At 71.9% G+C, this 16492-nt stretch overlaps 2 protein-coding genes across 3 annotated transcripts; both read right to left on the reverse strand.

The window, feature by feature from the left end:
* Positions 1-512: 512 nt before the first annotated feature.
* TIMP2 (TIMP metallopeptidase inhibitor 2) lies at positions 513-9930 on the reverse strand. The gene is made up of 5 exons (XM_038165452.2): positions 9617-9930; positions 2421-2521; positions 2233-2341; positions 1982-2106; positions 513-1888 (listed from the first exon to the last, which is right to left on the reverse strand). The coding sequence occupies exons 1-5, from the start codon at positions 9741-9743 to the stop codon at positions 1691-1693; spliced, it is 660 nt and encodes a 219-aa protein (XP_038021380.2). The 5' UTR covers positions 9744-9930; the 3' UTR covers positions 513-1690.
* A 1935-nt stretch (positions 9931-11865) lies between these two features.
* CANT1 (calcium activated nucleotidase 1) lies at positions 11866-15937 on the reverse strand. 2 transcript variants are annotated; one of them, XM_038165469.2, is made up of 4 exons: positions 15787-15937; positions 13824-14463; positions 13413-13616; positions 11866-13057 (listed from the first exon to the last, which is right to left on the reverse strand). In XM_038165469.2, exons 2-4 carry the CDS (start codon positions 14440-14442, stop codon positions 12687-12689), a joined length of 1194 nt encoding a protein of 397 aa, XP_038021397.2. In that variant the 5' UTR covers positions 14443-14463; positions 15787-15937; the 3' UTR covers positions 11866-12686. The 2 variants fall into 2 exon arrangements, with proteins under 2 accessions (XP_038021397.2, XP_038021398.2); XM_038165470.2 differs by having other exon boundaries at positions 15778-15930.
* Positions 15938-16492: the final 555 nt, after the last annotated feature.

Raw genomic sequence — 16492 nt, forward strand, 5'->3', positions numbered from 1 at the left:
TGCCCGCAGCCCGGTGCGATGCTGGCGGCCCCGTTCACCGCCGGCAGCCCCGGTTTGTTGGCACCGGCCCCGGTTACCGGTGATAGCCCCGGTTACCGCCGTACCCCATCTGTTACCGTACCCCGTTACCACCGGCAGAGCGGCCGTGCTGGATCCCCACCAAACCCCCGGCTCCCGGTGTCCGCGTGCTCCCAGCCCCAGCCCCGTTCCCACCGGCCGGAGCCACCCCATGGGTCCCCCCCGAGCCCCCGGTGCGGGGCCCACCGGGGACGGCGGCAGGTCCCGGGTCAGTGCCTCCCTCCCTCCCTCCCTCCCTCCCTCCCTCCTCCTCCCCGGGTCCAGGCCCCCGGAGCAGGGGGGAACCGGGACCCCCGAGGTGTGGTTGGGGGGCTCTGGGGGTCCCGCTCGGGGCACCCCGCGGTCCCTCCCCGTCCTCCCCCAGCACAACCCCGGAGGAGAAGGGGCCCCCCCGGGCCCCCCCAAATCAAATCACGGCACAGGGAGGCGGCAGCTGACGGCAGCACGGCAGTGTTAAGGGCAGACTACCAGCGGAGCGGGGCGCGAGCTGATACAACCGCACGGGAAGCGAGCGGGACTCTTACATGGCACTGGTTAGAGGGCGGCTGGGGCTTTTTTTTCCTTTAACCTTTTTTTTTTTTTTTTTTCCTTTTTTTTTTTCCTTTAATACGTCGAAGTTGCCCAGACTGGTCCAGTACGACATCGTGGAGCCTTGCGGGGACGCCCAGCATGAAATCGCTGCGGCGGGGGCTGCGCGCACGAGCCGGGGCCGGCCGCGCCACCGAGCGCACGGGGCGCCGCCGCAGAGGGACAATGGCTCAGAGAAAGCGGGGCCCGGGGGGGGGACGGGACAAGGGGACGGGGGTCCTGCACCGCAGGGGGGGCGCCCAGGGGGCCCCGATCCACACAGGGTGCGACGGCGATCGGCAGCCCCGCAGCTGGGGGCTCCCAGCCCTGGTGCCCATCCTGCATGGGGACGGGCTCCAGCACGGCCAGGGGTGCCGGCCCAGCCGGGGTGGGGGGGTCTGAGCCCCTCGGCGGTGGCACCGGAGGGCCCCGGGCGCAGCGCTCGCCCACCCCGGGGCTTGCCCTGGGCCAGAGCCCCCACAACGTGCCCGACCGCGGAGAGGAGCGCACGGGCAGCGGGGCTGCAGCCCATGGCGAGGGGGCACCCGGCTGCACCAACGCCCCCCCCGTGGCTTTTGTGGGTGGGTGGGATGCCTGCGTGGGAGCTGCTGGCGCCGTGCACGCCCGCGGTGCCCTGCTGCAGCCTCCTGGCACCCCCAGGGGAGGGACGGGCGTCGGGACGGGGTCTGGTGAGAGGCGTGGGGGCGGCTCCGTCCCGCGGCGGGGCCCCTGGTAGACCGGCTACGCAGACTGGGGACGGCGCCCGCCGCTCGCGGGCGTTCGCTTCCTTCGCAGCTCTCAGGGGCACAAGGGCTGAGCGGGGCCGGGAGGGGACGTGGCCCCGGCGGGGAGGAAGCCCCCGGCCCCGCTGACCCCGCGGGGGGCGAGGAGCGGGGCAGGGACAGAGCTGAGCGCGGCGCCGCACCCTGGGGACCCGCGGGGCCGAGCGGATTTGCATGCTGTCTCCAGGACTTGATATCAGCGTGGACCAGTCTAACATCTCGCAGGTTTTTTTCTACTGGCTACTGGAATGCGCTCGTTTGGCTTAGGGGTCCTCGATGTCGAGAAACTCTTGCTTGGGGGGGGCCATGCCGCGGTACCAGGCGCACGAGCCGTCGCTCCTCTTGATGCAGGCGTAGTGCTTCGCCTGCCGCCCGCCCACGATCTTCTCCATCGCCCAGTCTGTCCAGAGACACTCATCCGAGGAGGAGACGAAGCACGGGATGGAGAGGCAGCGCGAGATCTGTGCACAGCAGACACCGTCACCACCCGCCCTGGGACGGGGGGCAGCTCCGTGTCCCCCCCCCTCCCCCAAACCCAGCCCCGGTGCGCTCACCTTGCACTCGCAGCCCATCTGGTACCGCTGGTTGAGGCTCTTCTTCTGGGTCGGGCTCAGCGAGTCCCAGGTGGCCACCAGGTCGCACAGCGTGATGTGCATCTTGCCGTTGCCCTCTGACTTGCCTGGGGACACGGAGCCGCTCAGACCGTCCCCGACGGCACCCCGAGACCCCCATGGCAGGCACCAGGTGCCCGGGGGTCTGGGGTCCGCTCCTCCCCAGCCGCCCCCAGTCCCTGCCCAGCACCTACCTGCGATGAGGTACTCCTTCTTCCCTCCCGTGTCCAGCGGCTGGCCGCACACCGCTGTGGACGGCGCCGTGTAGATGAACTCGATGTCCTTGTCAGGGCCCTTAAACATCTGGGGACAGAGCGCAGGCGTGAGCGGCCCCCCGCTGCCTCTCCCTGCCCGCCCCAGGCCCAGGCACCGTGCCCCGTACCTTGATCTGCTTGACTTCGTACTGGATCCGCTTGATGGGGTTCCCGTATATGTCATTCCCCGAATCCACCTCCTTGGCGGAGACAGCCTTTGCTCGGATCACTGCAACAGAGGGTGCAGAGCTCAGCAGGGGTGGTGGGCACCGGAGGAGCTGCCGTGTCCCTGCCCATGCCGGGGGCCGTGCGGAGCTCCCGGTGCCACTGCCCCGTGTGGGACCACCCCGCTTCTCCCCCATCCCACCGGGGCACCACGCACCCACCCCGCTGCCCGTGGAGCTGCCGTCACGCGTGGTGCCCAAAGGGACGGCGCTGGCACACGAAGCACCCTCAGCGGGCGGGGACACGGAAAGGTCTGGGAGCAGGGCTCAGGGAGCTCCCGGCCCCCCTGCACCCAACAACGGGGGCGCAGTGTCCGTCCCTGCCCCCTCCTGCACCATGCAGCCAGGGAGCTGTGTCCTGGTCCAGCCCCAGGGGTGCCCGGTGACCGCGGGGCGATGCTCGGCTGCCAGCTCCCTGCCAGATGTCGGCTGCTGGCCGCGGAGCCTCCACGTCATGCAGGCACAGAAACCGCATCCGCCCCGCGCCGCTTCCTGCCCTCGCTGCCTGCAGCAAGCACCCGGCCGGCTGCACGGGGATGCTGAAGGCTGGGGCAGTGCAAAAATGCAGCCAGGTACAGGGGGCGGTGAGGTGGCCCCCGGGCAGCCTGGGCAAAGCCTGCGCTGAGCTGCGCCCCAGCCTGCTGTCCCTGACCCCCACTTTCGGACCCTCCTTTCCCTACCAGACCTGTGCAAAATGCGGCTCCCCGCAGGGCAGCACCCACCCGGGAGAGGGTCCTGCAGGCTGCGGGAGGGGATGGCAGCGTCCCCCTGCACCCCGCACAGACACTGCCCCCCAGCACTCGCAGCGGCACCGCCGGCAGCAGGACGGGCACGGGCACAGCCGGGGACACACACCAGACCCCTAGTGCTGTGCCGAGGGACAAGGCCGGGTGCCCCCGAGCCGGCGAGGCCGCAGTGCCCCAGAGCCCAGGGGCAGGAGAGCGCTGTGGGGACAGCTCTGCCATGGAAAGGTCCCCGGGGTCACCCCGCCGGCACAGCCCAGGGACACGGGAACCACACGTGAGCGCCCAGCACATGGCCGGGACCTTCCCGGCGGGCGGGCAGCCAGCTCACCCTCACCACAGCTCGGGATGGGGCAGCTGCTTGGGACCTGCCGCACAGCTCTCGGCCGATCCCGGGTCCCTGCCCCGAGAGCTGCGGCCCCGCACCCTGCCTGCCTCCCTCTAGGGCCACCGGGACCCTCCTGGCGGGGACACCGAGGTCCCTTCTGTCCCATCCTGTGGGGGGCTCAGGGGGCACCCTCACAGCTGGGGAGGGGGCCTGGCAGAGGGCAGGGCTCCCTGCTGTGCCGTGGGGTCCCCAGAGGGGCCAACCCCTGTCTCTGGGGGTACCCAGTGCCTGGGCAGCCCCTGCACCCATGTCCCTGGGGGATGGAAGCAGGGAGCTGCGTCAGCCGGGGCAGGCTCCAGCCGAGCTGGGGCACACGGGTCACGTCCCCACAGAGAGGTGCTGGGGGACGGGGCAGAGCTGGGCAGCCTGGGGACGTGCATGGGGCCGCTGCCAGCCCCGCTGCCCCGGAGGCTGCCTTCTTTAGCCTGGCACAGCTCGGAGAGGGGATCTGATCGCGCTCTATAAATACAGCGGGGTGAGCCGGGCACGCAGACGAGCTATTTAGACTCAAGGTCAGCACTGGCACAGTAAGCGCTGACTCAGTTTACTCTGGAAAGGAGAAGCCGGCCACCAGCACGGGCTGGGGACAGGGAAGAGCCTGCCCGGGGCAGCAGCCCCTGGCTGAGGCAGGGCACCCGGTGCCCGCGGCCGTGCCGAAAGCCCCAGCCTGACAAAGGGACAAAGCCCTGGGCACAGCCCCCGGGCCCTGCCCTGGCCGGAGGAGCTCTGCTTGGCAGGATTCAGCCCCCAGGCCCCGTGGGGCCAGCCCAGGCTCCGCGTCCATCAGGGCACCAGGCCCGCGGCGGCCCCGCTCCGTGCGCCTGCGGTGTAACGGCGCTGCCGGCAGCCCTGAGAGCCGGAGCCGCCTCCTGCCCGTGGCTGCAGGCGTGGGGGACGGTTACTGGTTCAGTGGGCTCCAGCCGTTTCCATTCACGTGCTGATGAATCACTTGACAAAAATGCAGCCCAATTCTAGGCGGATTTGTTCTGAACACTGCGGCTTTGTGGAGGGGACGGCTGCGCTGTGCTTTCCCCGCCAAGACCCCAGCAGCGCAGCCAAGCTGCTCCGCAGGCCAGGAACCAGAGCAGGGCAGGGACGGAGGGAGGCAGCGGGGGGAAGCCCAGGTGGGGAGGCGACGCCGAGGTCCCCGGGGAGGAGGAGGGTGGCACAGGACCCCAGCACCTGGGGAGCGGCTCCAGGGCCCCCTCGGGTCTCCACAAAGGCCGGATCACGCAGAGGCCGAGGCTCGGCCACGGCTGCCTCACCCTGCGGCAGAACCGAGCCAGAGGCCCCTGCAGGTCCCAGGCACGACCCCCCCGGCCCGACTGCAAGGCGCAGCCACCTCCCTCCCCCTGCAGACCCCGTGCCCGGGGGGCAGCGCGTCCCCTCGCCACCCTTTGAGCAGGAATGCAGTGTTTGCCCGTAGCTCAGCGCCCTGCACAGAAGCTGCCACCAAAGCACCTCTGTGCCCGCAGCCGTGCCTCGGGAGCACCCCAGGCCCTGCCCGCAGCGTGGGGCTGTGTTACCCCCCTCCCCGTGCCCCTGGCTCGGGGGATGTGGGGCCGGGATCCAAGTGCCTGTGATGACCCCGCTGCACTGACACAGCACGGCCCCAGCAGCGCTGGCCCCACAGCAACACCCCGGGAGCGGGCGCTGGGGAGGCAGAGGAGGGGGCTTCACCCCTGGGCTGAGGAGGGTCCTGGTGGGATTTGGGCAGGGCCGGCACCACAGCGTGGTGGGGAGCACTTGTGCTGCTTGCGGGCACACAGCACCTGCTTGCCAGGAGCGCTGTGGAAGCCTCATGGGATGGGGTGGGGGTGCCCAGCGCCTCCCCGGAGCAGCTCCCCCAGCCTGGCAGCCGATGCCATGTCCTCAGCCATGCCAGACACCCTACAACGTGCCACTAGGAGCTCGGTGGGTGTTCTCCGGGACGTGGCAGCTTTCCACCTTGACCAGCCTGGGCTGGGGGCTGTAAAGGCCCGGGCACCCCTCGGCACACCAGTCCCTGTACAAGGAATGGCCCCGCACCAGGACACGTCCCAGCCCCTCTGTTTGGGAGACGAGCACGGGACCGGCTGGGACACCACGGCTGAGGGGCAGCTCCAGGAGTGGGGCTGGAGGCAGAGGCTGTCACCCGTCACTGCAAAACCCACTGGCACATCGTGCCAGGCTACTGCGGCTCACTGTCCGTCACGATCGCCCTTTTGCTCCCTGTCAGCCCCAGGACCCAGCCTGCAGCTCCCTGTGGGGCTGAGCAGGAGGACAAGCTGCTGCCCTGTGCCGTGGGGTGACCACGGGGCGTGCAGGGCCACCAAGCCAGGTCCCTGCTGCGGGCAGCCCCTACTGCAGCAGGAGCCACCCCAGGCACCTGGTGCAGACTCCCCAGGGGGCTGCAGGGAGATGCGGGTTCTCCCCCCATTTTCTCCTGGGGGAAGGAGGAAACACGGTTTGGGGCTGTGTGCGGGTGCTGCCCTGCAGCGGGGCGAATCCTCCCATTGCCCACCCCAGCTCCGGAGGTCCCCCCCGCGCTTGCCCCAGGGGCTCAGGGCCAGCACGAGGTGCCTCAGCCCCCGCAGCTCCCCTCCCAGCCAGGGGCACTGCGCGCAGCAGCCCCTTCCCGGGACATCCTGCCCCAAACCCACCGCACGGCCCCCGCCCGCGGCCGCCTGGGCAGCGCGGGTGCCCGCAGAGCACGGGAAGCGCTCCCGGCTGAATGGCCGGGGAACAAAGCTCCCTTCTCCGGGGCTGCTGGCAGCCAGCGGAGCCCAGGGGCCGCCTGCCAGTGCCAGCCCTGCCCGCTGCCTGCCCGGCCCCGCTGCGACTGCAGCCCCGGGGTCACCGCAGCCCGCACGGCACCGGCAGAGCCAGAACGCAGCAAAACGTCCCCGGGGAGGGCTCCTCCACCCCAGACCCTCAGCACGGGCTGGGGCCAGCCCCGGGCACCTGCCCGAGCCCTGTGTGCAGAGCAGGGCACCCAGCCCCAGCACGCGGCCAGGGCAGCTTTGGGCATGCAGAGGCCGGGGGACGCGGCGCAGCTCGGGCTGGATGGCGGCTGGGGCTGGGCTGGGCCGGGCTCCCCTTGCTCCCGGCAGCTCCCGGCGGGGAGCACAAGGGCTCAGCCCCAGCCCCAGCCCCACGTCCCGGCCCCGAGGGCAGGGGAAGCGCCCGGGCCAGGCCCGGCTCATCCCGCGGCCTGCGCGGCTGCTGCAGCGTGCGCAGCGCTCCCGAGCGCGGCCTGCGTCATCCCGGCTCTGACGGGAGCGGGATGGGGCCCAATCAGCGGCAGCCCCGAGCCGTCAGCCCACGGCCCCGCTGCCGCAGCTGCACGGGAAGGGCTGGGACCGGCGCTGGGAGCTCCCGGCCGCGCGAGCGCAGCGCAGCGGGGTGGCACCGGGGCGGCAGCGGGGCTGGCGGCCTCCTGCCCGGCCATGGCTCAGCAGGGCCCAAGGGGCAGCGCTGCCCCCGGGGCCAGCAGCGAGGGCCGGTCCCACTTCTGCTCCCCAAACCTTCTCTTTGCCCCAATCCCTGCCTGGCCACCAGGAGCCCTCGCCATTCCTGCCCTGATTGTTGCACCCCATCATGAGGCACCGAGCCCTGGGACAGCCAGGGTCAGCACGGCACTGCCAGGGGTCGGATCCCAGGGGCAGGCCAAGCACCCGCTCTCTGGCTGCCCTGTCACCCCAGCACTGCCCCACACACCCCTCCAGGGCCACCACTGCCCCACGGAGCCAAATCCACAGCCTGAGCATCACCTCCCTCGCCCTCTGCATCTCCACGCTGCGCGAGAAGCTGGAGCCGGGGCTTCTGCTGCTGCAGCCCCCAACTGACACCCGAGCAAACCCCAGAGGGCAGCGAGCAGCTGCCTGGGCACAGCCCCTGCAGGCAGAGCACACGGGGCAGCTCCGCACCCACGCTGAGCCCCTGAGCCCCACAGAAAGCTGCTGCCCGTCTGCCAGGCCGGGAAGCGTGAGCGTGGAGAGGCTGGGTCACTTGTCCCACGCTGCACAAGTCTCCAGCTGTGGTGTGGTGACTCCCAGCCCCTCTGGCACCCCGTGGCCAGCAGCACAGCCACATCGCGCTCTCACCACGCTGGAAGCACAGCTCCGGGCTCCGGCTGCTCCAAACCACAGGCACTGCCTCACAGCCGGCTGCCAGGGCACGAGCGAGGGCAGGGCCCTGGGGTGGCACAGACAGATGGGGGCACCCGGGCACACACGGGGGGCTTCATGGGGAGCCCAGCATGGGGGTCCCAGCCTCCCCCATCCGCTCTCTGTCCCCGTGCCCAGCAGGCGGTGTTTCTGTGGGGCAGCAGAGGAGACCTGGTGGGGAAGCAGCAGCAGCTCCCAGGCCCAGGCCGGCTCACCCCGGGGAGGGAGCTGGCTGCGAGCCTCCCAGCTCCAGAGGGAAGATGAGACGGGAGCCAAAAGGGCAGGGATCACAGGCAGCAGGGACGGGGCTCCTGTTGCGTGGGAGGGAAAGGCTGGCGGGTTCCTGCCGGGATCAAACCCATCCACAGCAGCTGGGAAGGGACCTGGGCTGGGAGCCGGGGGGTGCCAGCACCGGGGGTGGCACCGGGAAGGGGCTGCCTGGGCAGGGTGAGCTGCGAGCGCCAGCGGGGCAGGCACCTGCTGGGGCACTGGGCAAGCGGCTGCTGCCTGGCCCCGGCTTCGCCCTGCCCGGGACTGCCGAGACGCCGAGACAGACGGTGCGTGACTCAGCTGCTGAGTCACGGCCTGAGCCGGCACCCGGGAAGGGCAGGGGAAGTCACCAGAGCTCCGGAAAGATGATCCCGGCGTGAGTGTGACACGAGCGTGACGGGAGCGAGCCTCAGCCCTGCTCCCGGAGCAGCTGCGGGGCATCCGGTGTGCCGGGGACGCCGGCTCACGCGGCAGCTCTGAAACTCTGGAGCTCCATTTTGTCTCAAAACCTCCCCGTCCCCAGCCAGGCCTGGGAGCGCCGGGGGCAGCTGCCGGGTGCTGGGGGGGATTCGCCCTCGTGGAGCAGAAACGTCGCGAGCGGGGCCTGGAAGGGGCGAGGGGAGCCCGGGAATCTCAGGAGCATCCTGGCTGCGGAGCAGGGGCCGGGGCAGGGCCGTGGGCTGCCTAAGGGGTTGGGAATGCTACCTCGCCAGCCCAGCCTGGGAACAGCCCCGCAAAGGAGAGCGTCGGGAACTGGGGCTGGTCTGTTTGTTTAATATGTTAAAATTTAATAAGGGCATTATTCATAGAAAGAGGAATCCAGATCCCGGCGCTGCCAAGCCCTCCCTTTCAGCAGCATCCAAGCCGAACAAAGTGGGACGGGGGAGAGGAAATGCCTGGAAATAAGGAACAGACGGGAGGTGGCCGAGCCCGGCGCTGCTGGCGCTCAGGGGCCGGTGCTGGCTCCGCGCTCGGGGCCGCTCCCGGTGCTCCGCGCAGGACCCGGGGCACTCGCGCTGCCCCCGGGGCTCCCCGCGCTGCCACGTCCCAGCCGCCGCTCCCCGGGCCCGGCTCCTCCGCGCCCCCGGGAGCCGAGCCCCGGCCCGGGCCCCGCCGCCGGGAGCCGGGACCGAGCCGCGCCGGGACCGGAGCGGCCCCGGGGAGCGCTGCGGGGCGCAGCCGAGCGGACCCGGCCGGGCCGGCGAGAGGCTCGGGGAGCCCCGGACACACCCCGGACGGACACACGGACGGACGGGCGGACACACAGACAGCTCCCTGCCGACACACCCCCGGGCCGAGCCGAGCCCCGCACACGCGGGGGGCTCGGGCAGGTGCCGCGGACCGGGACCGGGACCGGGACCGCGACCGCTACCGGGACCGGGCCCGGGTCGCTCCGTCCCCGCCGTGCCGCCCCGAGCCGCCCCTTGCCAACTTGCCGCCCCCCTCCCCGGGAAGTTTGTGCGGGCCGGGCCGGGCCGGGCCGTGCCGGGGCTGCCCCGGGCCGGGGCTCGGCGGGGACAAAGCGGGCGCGGCGGCGGCGGCGGCGCTCACCTACATCGGCGTTGCAGAAAGCCTGCTGCGGGTGGATGGGCGAGCAGCTGCAGCCGTCGGCCGGGGGGGCCCTGGCGAGCAGCAGCACCGCCAGCCAGGCCAGCAGGCCGGGCAGCGCGGCGGGCATGGTGCGGGGGGCTGCGGGGGCTCAGCGACCCGGCCGACAAAGCCTCATCCACCGCCGGGCCCGGCCGAGCCGCCGCCGACCGCCGCCGAAGTTCGGGTCCGCCGCCGCCGCCTCTCCCCGGCCCCTCGCCGCTCTCCGCCGCCTCTCCCCGGAGCTGGAGGCTGCCCCCGGCCGCCGCCGAGCCTCGCGTTTTAATGCGCTCCGGAGCTCCGCTGCTCCTCCTCTGCATGGCGCGGGGCCAGCCCGGCTGCGCGCAGCTCCCGCCCCTCCGCGGGATGCGGCTCCGCGCCCAGCTCGCCCCCCCCTCGGCCCCTCCGCCCCGCCCGGCACCGGGCACCGGGCACCCGCAGCCCCCCGACCCCCGGCCCGCAGCCCATCGGCCGCCGCCCCGGTTCCACCGTCCCGGTCCCGGGCGGGGCCGCGCAGCAGCCGCCGAGGGGCAGCGGCGGGGCCCGGGATGCCCCCCCGGGGGGGCCGGCACCGGGACGGGACGGGGCTGGGGCTGGGGCAGGAGCCGGGCCCTGCTCGCAGAGCTGGCACCCAGCCCGCAGGCGGGGGCCGTGGTTATGTCTGTGCCCAAGCATTTCCTCTCCTGCCGCCTCCTCCTGCTCATCTCACCCCCTTTGTGCTCCCCGTGCTTCCTCCCCCCCCTCCTGCTCCCACCGCCTCCCCTTGGGGGTCACTCCTGGCCCATGACCATCACCGGGGGTCCCACATGGCTCCAAGGTGCCTGCAGCCCTCCAGCCCCTTCCCCGTGGCCCACAGCCCTCCGGCCTGGAGCACATCCCCCAAATCCCCCAGTTCATCCCTGCCCTGGCTGCTGGAGGTGCTGGGGCGCTGCCGCCCCCCCCGTACCCATCCTGCAGGGCCCAGCTCTGCCCCGGGCAGGGCTGTGCAGACCCCAGCATGGCCAAGCCGGGCACCGCGGGCACACGGGATGGTCGGCACTGCAGCCACACAGCCCGCTCCCGGGGCAGCCTCTTGCCGCAGAGCCAGGTCACCGCGGCTGCCCACAGCTGAAGGAGGTGTCGGAGCCTCTGGTGCTGTAGGATGAGAAGGATCAGCGGAAACGTGGGCAGCCAAACCCGGTCCGAGCCCACGGGGAACCTGTGGGAGGTGAATGGTGCTCCTGCTGCTGGCACAGTGGGATGAAAGCTGGCCGTGGGGCTCCAGGGCCCCGGCCTCGCAGAGGCTGTGGCAGCAGGGCCTGGCTCTGAGAGCTCTGTGGGGCTGGGGGTGCAGGGACCCTACAGCCTGGTCCCATTTGTGCTGTATGGCCCGGCAGCCCCCCAGCCCCTGGGGTCCAGCAGCCCGAGGAGGGGTCCTGCCAGCTCTCGGAGATAAGGGCCAGGCTGGGGCAGGAGGGGACGAGGTGCTGCGAGGTCCCGCTGTCTGTGGGGTGGGGGGGACAGCCCCAGGGCCACGATGGGTGCTGCAGGGCCCCGGGCCAGGCCCAGGGGCTGCGCTGAGCCGGGCACAGGCGAGGGCAGAGCGGTCACCGGGGTCAGAGGGCCGGGGCTGGCGCGGGGAGCAGGTTGGTGCCCCCAGACGAGCGCGGCCGCTCGCAGCCGTGAGTCATTGTTGTTTGGGCTAAATGGAAACACATGTCCGGCTGCTAACGTGGTTCTTACGCAGCTCTCCAGAGATGCTGGACACTGTAAACAGGGGCAGAACAGGGGGATGGGACAGGGCCAGCCCAGCTCAGCTCTCCGGAGGCCCCTGGCTCCTCCCTGCGCTCCTCGCCGTGGGTCCTCCCCCCCCCAGCACAACAAAATCACCCCAGGCACGGCCCCCCAGTCCCTGGGCACCACCGGTTCCTGCAGCTGGGGGTGGCACAGGGGGGCTGAGGCCAAGGGACCTGCCTGGACTGTAGCAGCCAGCCCCACGCGTGCATCCACAGCACTGGCTGGCACTGGTGCGTTTGCCCCCTCGCAGCCCTGCTCCGAGCTCCTGTGGCAGCCGGGAGGGCACAGCCCCAGGGAGGGGGTGGCTGCAAGGCCTTTGCCTGCTGCTCCGAGCTCAGCCGTGGCGCAGGGGGATGTGGTGAGATGGGGGCTTCCCCTCAGTCCCTCCCACACGAAGCTTTCCCCAGAAAGCACGAGCCCAAGCAAACCGTTACCCATTCACTTGCCACATGGTTTATGTGAAAGGGGAAGTAAAACCAGCTAACTGGCAAAAAACAGCCTGATGAAATCCCCGGCAGCCACCACCTCAGCGCTGCCCTGCCCTGGCTGACGCCCTGCTGTGGCCGTGTCCCCCCCGGTCGTGTCCTAACCCGGGGCTGGATCTGGCCAATGCCCCCCTCAAGCACGCTCCTGCCCCCACACTCATGGGGGACATGGGGACATCTGTCCCCACACCCCCTGTGTGCTCTCAGCGAGGTGCTGGGGAGCCAGGTCAGGGGCTGCCCCCCAGGACACGCCGCTGGCACTGAGGGGCCCTTGTGCCCAGCTCAGGCCCCGTCCCCAGGCAGGTTGGGGAAGGCACCACCCGAGGCCAGGGAGGCTCCGGATGGCAGCAGGGAGCAGAGGGCAGCATCACCCCCGGCACAGAGCCGCAGGGGTGCGAGGATGGGGCCCCCACAGGGCTGGCACAGGGCAGCGAGCAGGGGCTCCGTCCTTGGCTGCAACCCAGAGCGCGGCCGCCACCAGCGCCAGCAGCCCGCGGAGGTGCCGGGCACCGATGGCTGCAGCGTGGGGAAACCGCCCCGAGCCTGGGCTGGTGGCAGGCGGCAGCACCCTGTGGTGGCAGCCCTTTGCCACCAGGTGCCACTGCCGAAACGCTCGCACCGTGCACGCTGCGGCAAGGCCAAGGCTTTCCGTGGGACGCCAACACCGAGCAGAGCCGGGAGCGCGGCGTCCCTCGGAGCGTGCGCCTCCCCGAGCGCAGGGCCTGCCCCGCAGCCCCCGTCCTCCCCGCCCCTCTGGTCCAGTGCAAAGTCTGTTAAATAAACTCAATGCCCTCGTATTTCACGCTCCCGATCCTGGTCTCCGGCAGGAGGAAGCGTCCGTCCAGCGTGAAGGCCATGATGTAGCTGGCGATCTTGCCGTTGTCCTCCTCCGACTTCAGCGCCACGATGATCTGGTCATCCGTGTCCGGGATGAACTTGAAGGAGGAGAAGCCGTGGGTGGGGACCACCTCGCCCACCCGCCCCACCGTGATGTCCCCGAAGTCCTGGCTGGAGCTGAGCAGCAGGTTGGTGCCTCGCCGCTCGTCTGCCTTCTCGTTGTAGCGCTCGTGGCTGGCGCGGCGCGGCAGGAAGAACCAGCGCTGCAGCGTGTCGCTCCACGACGCCGACTCGTGGATCAGGTAACCTGCAGCAGGGAGCAGGGACTGTGGCACGGGGCAGCACAGACACCCACCCACGGGGCAGGACCCAGCCCCACACAAAAAGACACCACTGTGGGGTCGCAGCCACACACAGACCACAGCTGCCAACATTTTGGCTGCCTCCTGCTGGGTGCTGGCCCCCTCCTGCTGCCCCAGCACCAGCTGAGCCACCCGAGCTGCTCCCAGCACAGACAGAGGGGAGAGCACCAGGCAGGGCAAGCCCCGGCTTCCCCAGCCTCCCTCAAATCCCAGCCGGTCCCGCTGCCTGTGGGGAGACCCCGCCCCAGTCCCAGGCAGGGCGAGGGGCGCACACGGAGGGGAGGGAGCCCGGCTCGGTACCTGGGGGTCGGATCCCAGCCGCAGCCCTCAGCGCGTTGTAGTTTGCCACCCAGCTCTCGTGGCCCACATCGCCCTTGTAGCCGATGACCTTCACCCACTCGGGGTTCTCGTTGACCACCTCGCCCGTGGTGGTGGTCCACTCCTTGCCCAGGCCCCCCACATACAGGTGCTCGTCCTTCACCGCCAGCCACTCCGCCTTGAAGCCTGCAGCACAGAGAGCAGCACAAGCACGAAGCTGTTAGGCCACCCCACGGCCCCGCTCCCCCGGGTGCCAGGTGGGACAGCTCAGCGCTGCATGCAGCCCCCCCAAGCCTGGCCAAGCTCACGGGGTGACAAGGGACGAGGGTTTCACTGCTCTGCACCCGCAGCATCAGGTGGAGCGAGCGGAGTGGAGGTGCAGGGGGGGCTCACCTTTCCCCACGGAGCCGTCCCCATCGGAGAGGATCACCCAGGGCACCACCTTGCTGCCCTCGATCTGGTAGACCACCCCTGTCCGGTCATCCACGGAGTACAGCTTCCCGTTGAAGACGACGAGCTCGGAGAGCTCCATGCCCCTGCCCTTCTCGGCCAGGTGGGACCGCAGCATGCTCTCCTCTTCGTCCCACTCCACCGTCACGCTGTCCCCGCTGGCCGACAGCACCAGGTAGCCCTTCTTCAGGTAACTGAACCAGGTGTGCTCCTCGGAGCCCCGGGACTGAGTGTCCAGGTCCGCGATGACCCCGATGCGGTAGCGCACGCCCTCGGGGTTCCTCTGGGGAGGGGACAGTGGGTAGGTGTCATTGTAGCGGTCCTCTGCCCGCAGCCGCAGCTGCCAGTTGTGAGCGTTGGGTGGGACAGGCCGTGCCGGGGACGGCCGGTGCAAGCAGAAGAGCAGCAGCACGAAGGCCACGCAGGCTGAGGACAGCACGATGGCCTTCCAGCGCGGGCGGAACCGGGGGTCGGCGCCCTTGGTCATGGACGCGAGGACAGGCAGGCCGCCCACGCTGATCCGCAGGGGGCTCATAGACTCATTGCACGCCGGGACGGGCATCAGACTGGGGCCGAGGAGATCCTGGAAGCACAGGGGGGGGAAGCAGAGGGTGAGAGCTGTGGCCTGGAGCCCCGCTGAGCCTGGGGGGGTGGCAGGGGCAGCCCCAGCCCCAGCCCCACAGCAGAAGGCACCGCTGTACCGTGCAGGGCAGCAGCAGCCCCCCAGGGGCCTGCTCTGCTGCAGGAGCCCTCCTGCCATCCTCAGCCCCTCCTCAGCCTCCCCCTTGGCCCCCCCAGACTGGGCAGAGCCCCAGCAGGCAGGCACAGCCGGCCCAGCACCGCTGCCCACCCAGAGGCCTGCAACACACGGGGCAGCAGCGAGCCCCCAGCCCCACATCGGGGCGTCCTGCTGGGCAGCGTCCTCGTCCTCGTGCTGCCCGGGGCGAAGGAGGCTCCTCACGGCAGCACTCCCTGACCACGGACGGCCCTCGCCCCGGGGTGAGGGCAGCCCCAGGCCCGTGGGGACGCGGGGACATCGGGGACACGGGGGCCACGTGGCAGCTCCACCCGAGCAGGATGCCCCGGGCCGAGCAGGAAGTGCAGCGCCCAGGTCCAAGGGACGCGCACCCACACCTGCCCGGCCCCACAGCTGGTTTTAAACAAATTCCGTGGTGCCAGCCCCCCGGCACCACACTCACATCACCACCACGGGCAGGACGCGGGGGGGGCACCTCCAGCTCACCCCCGCTGTGCCCACCGGGGGTCCCGGCCGTGCCTCCTCTCCGCAGGGCACCGTGGCTGGGCGCTGCCCGGTGCCTCCCGTTCTCACCTCACCCCACGGGAGGGGACGGGGACGGGACCCCCGCCGCGCAGGGACCCCCCCCCGGGGCTGGCCGCCCCCAGGGGCCGCACACCGGGCACTGCAGGGCCCCAGCCCGGTGCTGGGCTCCCAGCAGGACCGGGCGGGGCGGGGGGGGGGGCGGCACCGGGCAGCCCCCGGGCACGGCGGGGCCGCGGGCACCGGGAGGGGGCGGCCGGGACGGGGCAGCCCCGGGGGTCCCGTCCCGGGGGGGGGGCGGCCGGACACCGGTGCGGGGCCCAGCGCCCCCGGGACCCCCTCCCGGAGCCCCCCCGGGACCCCGAGCCCCCACCCGGGGCCGCAGCATCGGGGGCTCCGCTGCCCCCGCCCCGGACAGAGCCGCTCGGGCCCCCCCCGGTGCCCCCAGCCCGGCCCGGCCCCCCGGGACCCCGCCGCCGCCCCCCGGTGCCCCCCGGTGCCCCCCAGCGCAGCGGCCCCGGCAGCGCCGGCCCCAGGCCCGGCCGCGCAGCCTCAGCCCCCGGTGTCCCCCGGTAACCGCCGGTAACCGCCGGTACCCCCCCGGTGCCCCCCCCGTACCCCTCTCACCGCGGCGCCGCCCGAGCGCAGCCGCCGCCGCCTCCCCCGCCGCGCGCAGCCGCCGCTGCCGCCGCCTACAACTCCCAGCAGCCCCCGCGCGCCGCCCCGGCTACCGGCAGCGGCCGCCGCCAACCTCCCCCGGGCCTCTCCCCAACGGGACAAAAACTACCGCTCCCAGCACCCCCCGCGCCGCCACCGCCCTCGCCGCGCTGCTCTGCACCGCGGAGCCTGCTGGGAGTTGTAGTCCAGGATACCGGGGGGCTGCCCTGGGAATGGGGGCAGAGGCGCCCTGAGCTGTGTGTGCCCCGGGGGGGGGGGCTGGGGACGGCCCGGAGCCCCCCGGCTCGGCCCCGTGTCCCCCCGGATCACCCCCGGCCACCGCCCCGCAGCAGGGCCCGGGATGTGCCCAGTGCCCCCCAGCACCCCGCTGAGCCGAGCCCCAGTCCTGCCCGGGGGCGGGGGGCGCTGCTCGGGGGCTGCCCAGCACCGGGGGCACCCGGGGGAGCCCCGGCCCTGGGCAGGGCTCTGCGGGGCCCAGGACCCCAAGGGACGGGGCTGGTCGCTGGGCCAGCGTGGGGAGACCCTGCCCCAGAGCAGAGCCACAGCCTCTGGGGACCCTGCCCCTAAAATCTGGGGTGCTTCTGCCCCACCAGCCCCCTCCCCGGCCTTACAGCCCCGTCCCCGGCCTTACAGCCCCCTCCCTGCCCTAACAGCC

Source organism: Anas platyrhynchos, chromosome 19 (genome assembly GCF_047663525.1).
Source record: "Anas platyrhynchos isolate ZD024472 breed Pekin duck chromosome 19, IASCAAS_PekinDuck_T2T, whole genome shotgun sequence".
NCBI lineage: Eukaryota > Metazoa > Chordata > Aves > Anseriformes > Anatidae > Anas > Anas platyrhynchos.

What these genes read in the sequence shown, in the direction of transcription:
- TIMP2 (XM_038165452.2), bottom strand. Translation starts at nt 9,743, where the DNA reads ATGCCCGCCGCGCTGCCCGGCCTGCTGGCCTGGCTGGCGGTGCTGCTG. An exon ending in ACGAAGTCAAGCAGATCAAG is followed by an intron (nt 2,342 to 2,420) that starts GTACGGGGCACG and finishes CTCTGTCCCCAG; the next exon opens with ATGTTTAAGGGCCCTGACAA. An exon ending in GAAGGAGTACCTCATCGCAG is followed by an intron (nt 2,107 to 2,232) that starts GTAGGTGCTGGG and finishes CCGTGTCCCCAG; the next exon opens with GCAAGTCAGAGGGCAACGGC.
- CANT1 (XM_038165469.2), bottom strand. Translation starts at nt 14,442, where the DNA reads ATGCCCGTCCCGGCGTGCAATGAGTCTATGAGCCCCCTGCGGATCAGC. An exon ending in GGACGGCTCCGTGGGGAAAG is followed by an intron (nt 13,617 to 13,823) that starts GTGAGCCCCCCC and finishes TCTGTGCTGCAG; the next exon opens with GCTTCAAGGCGGAGTGGCTG. An exon ending in GGCTGGGATCCGACCCCCAG is followed by an intron (nt 13,058 to 13,412) that starts GTACCGAGCCGG and finishes TCCCTGCTGCAG; the next exon opens with GTTACCTGATCCACGAGTCG.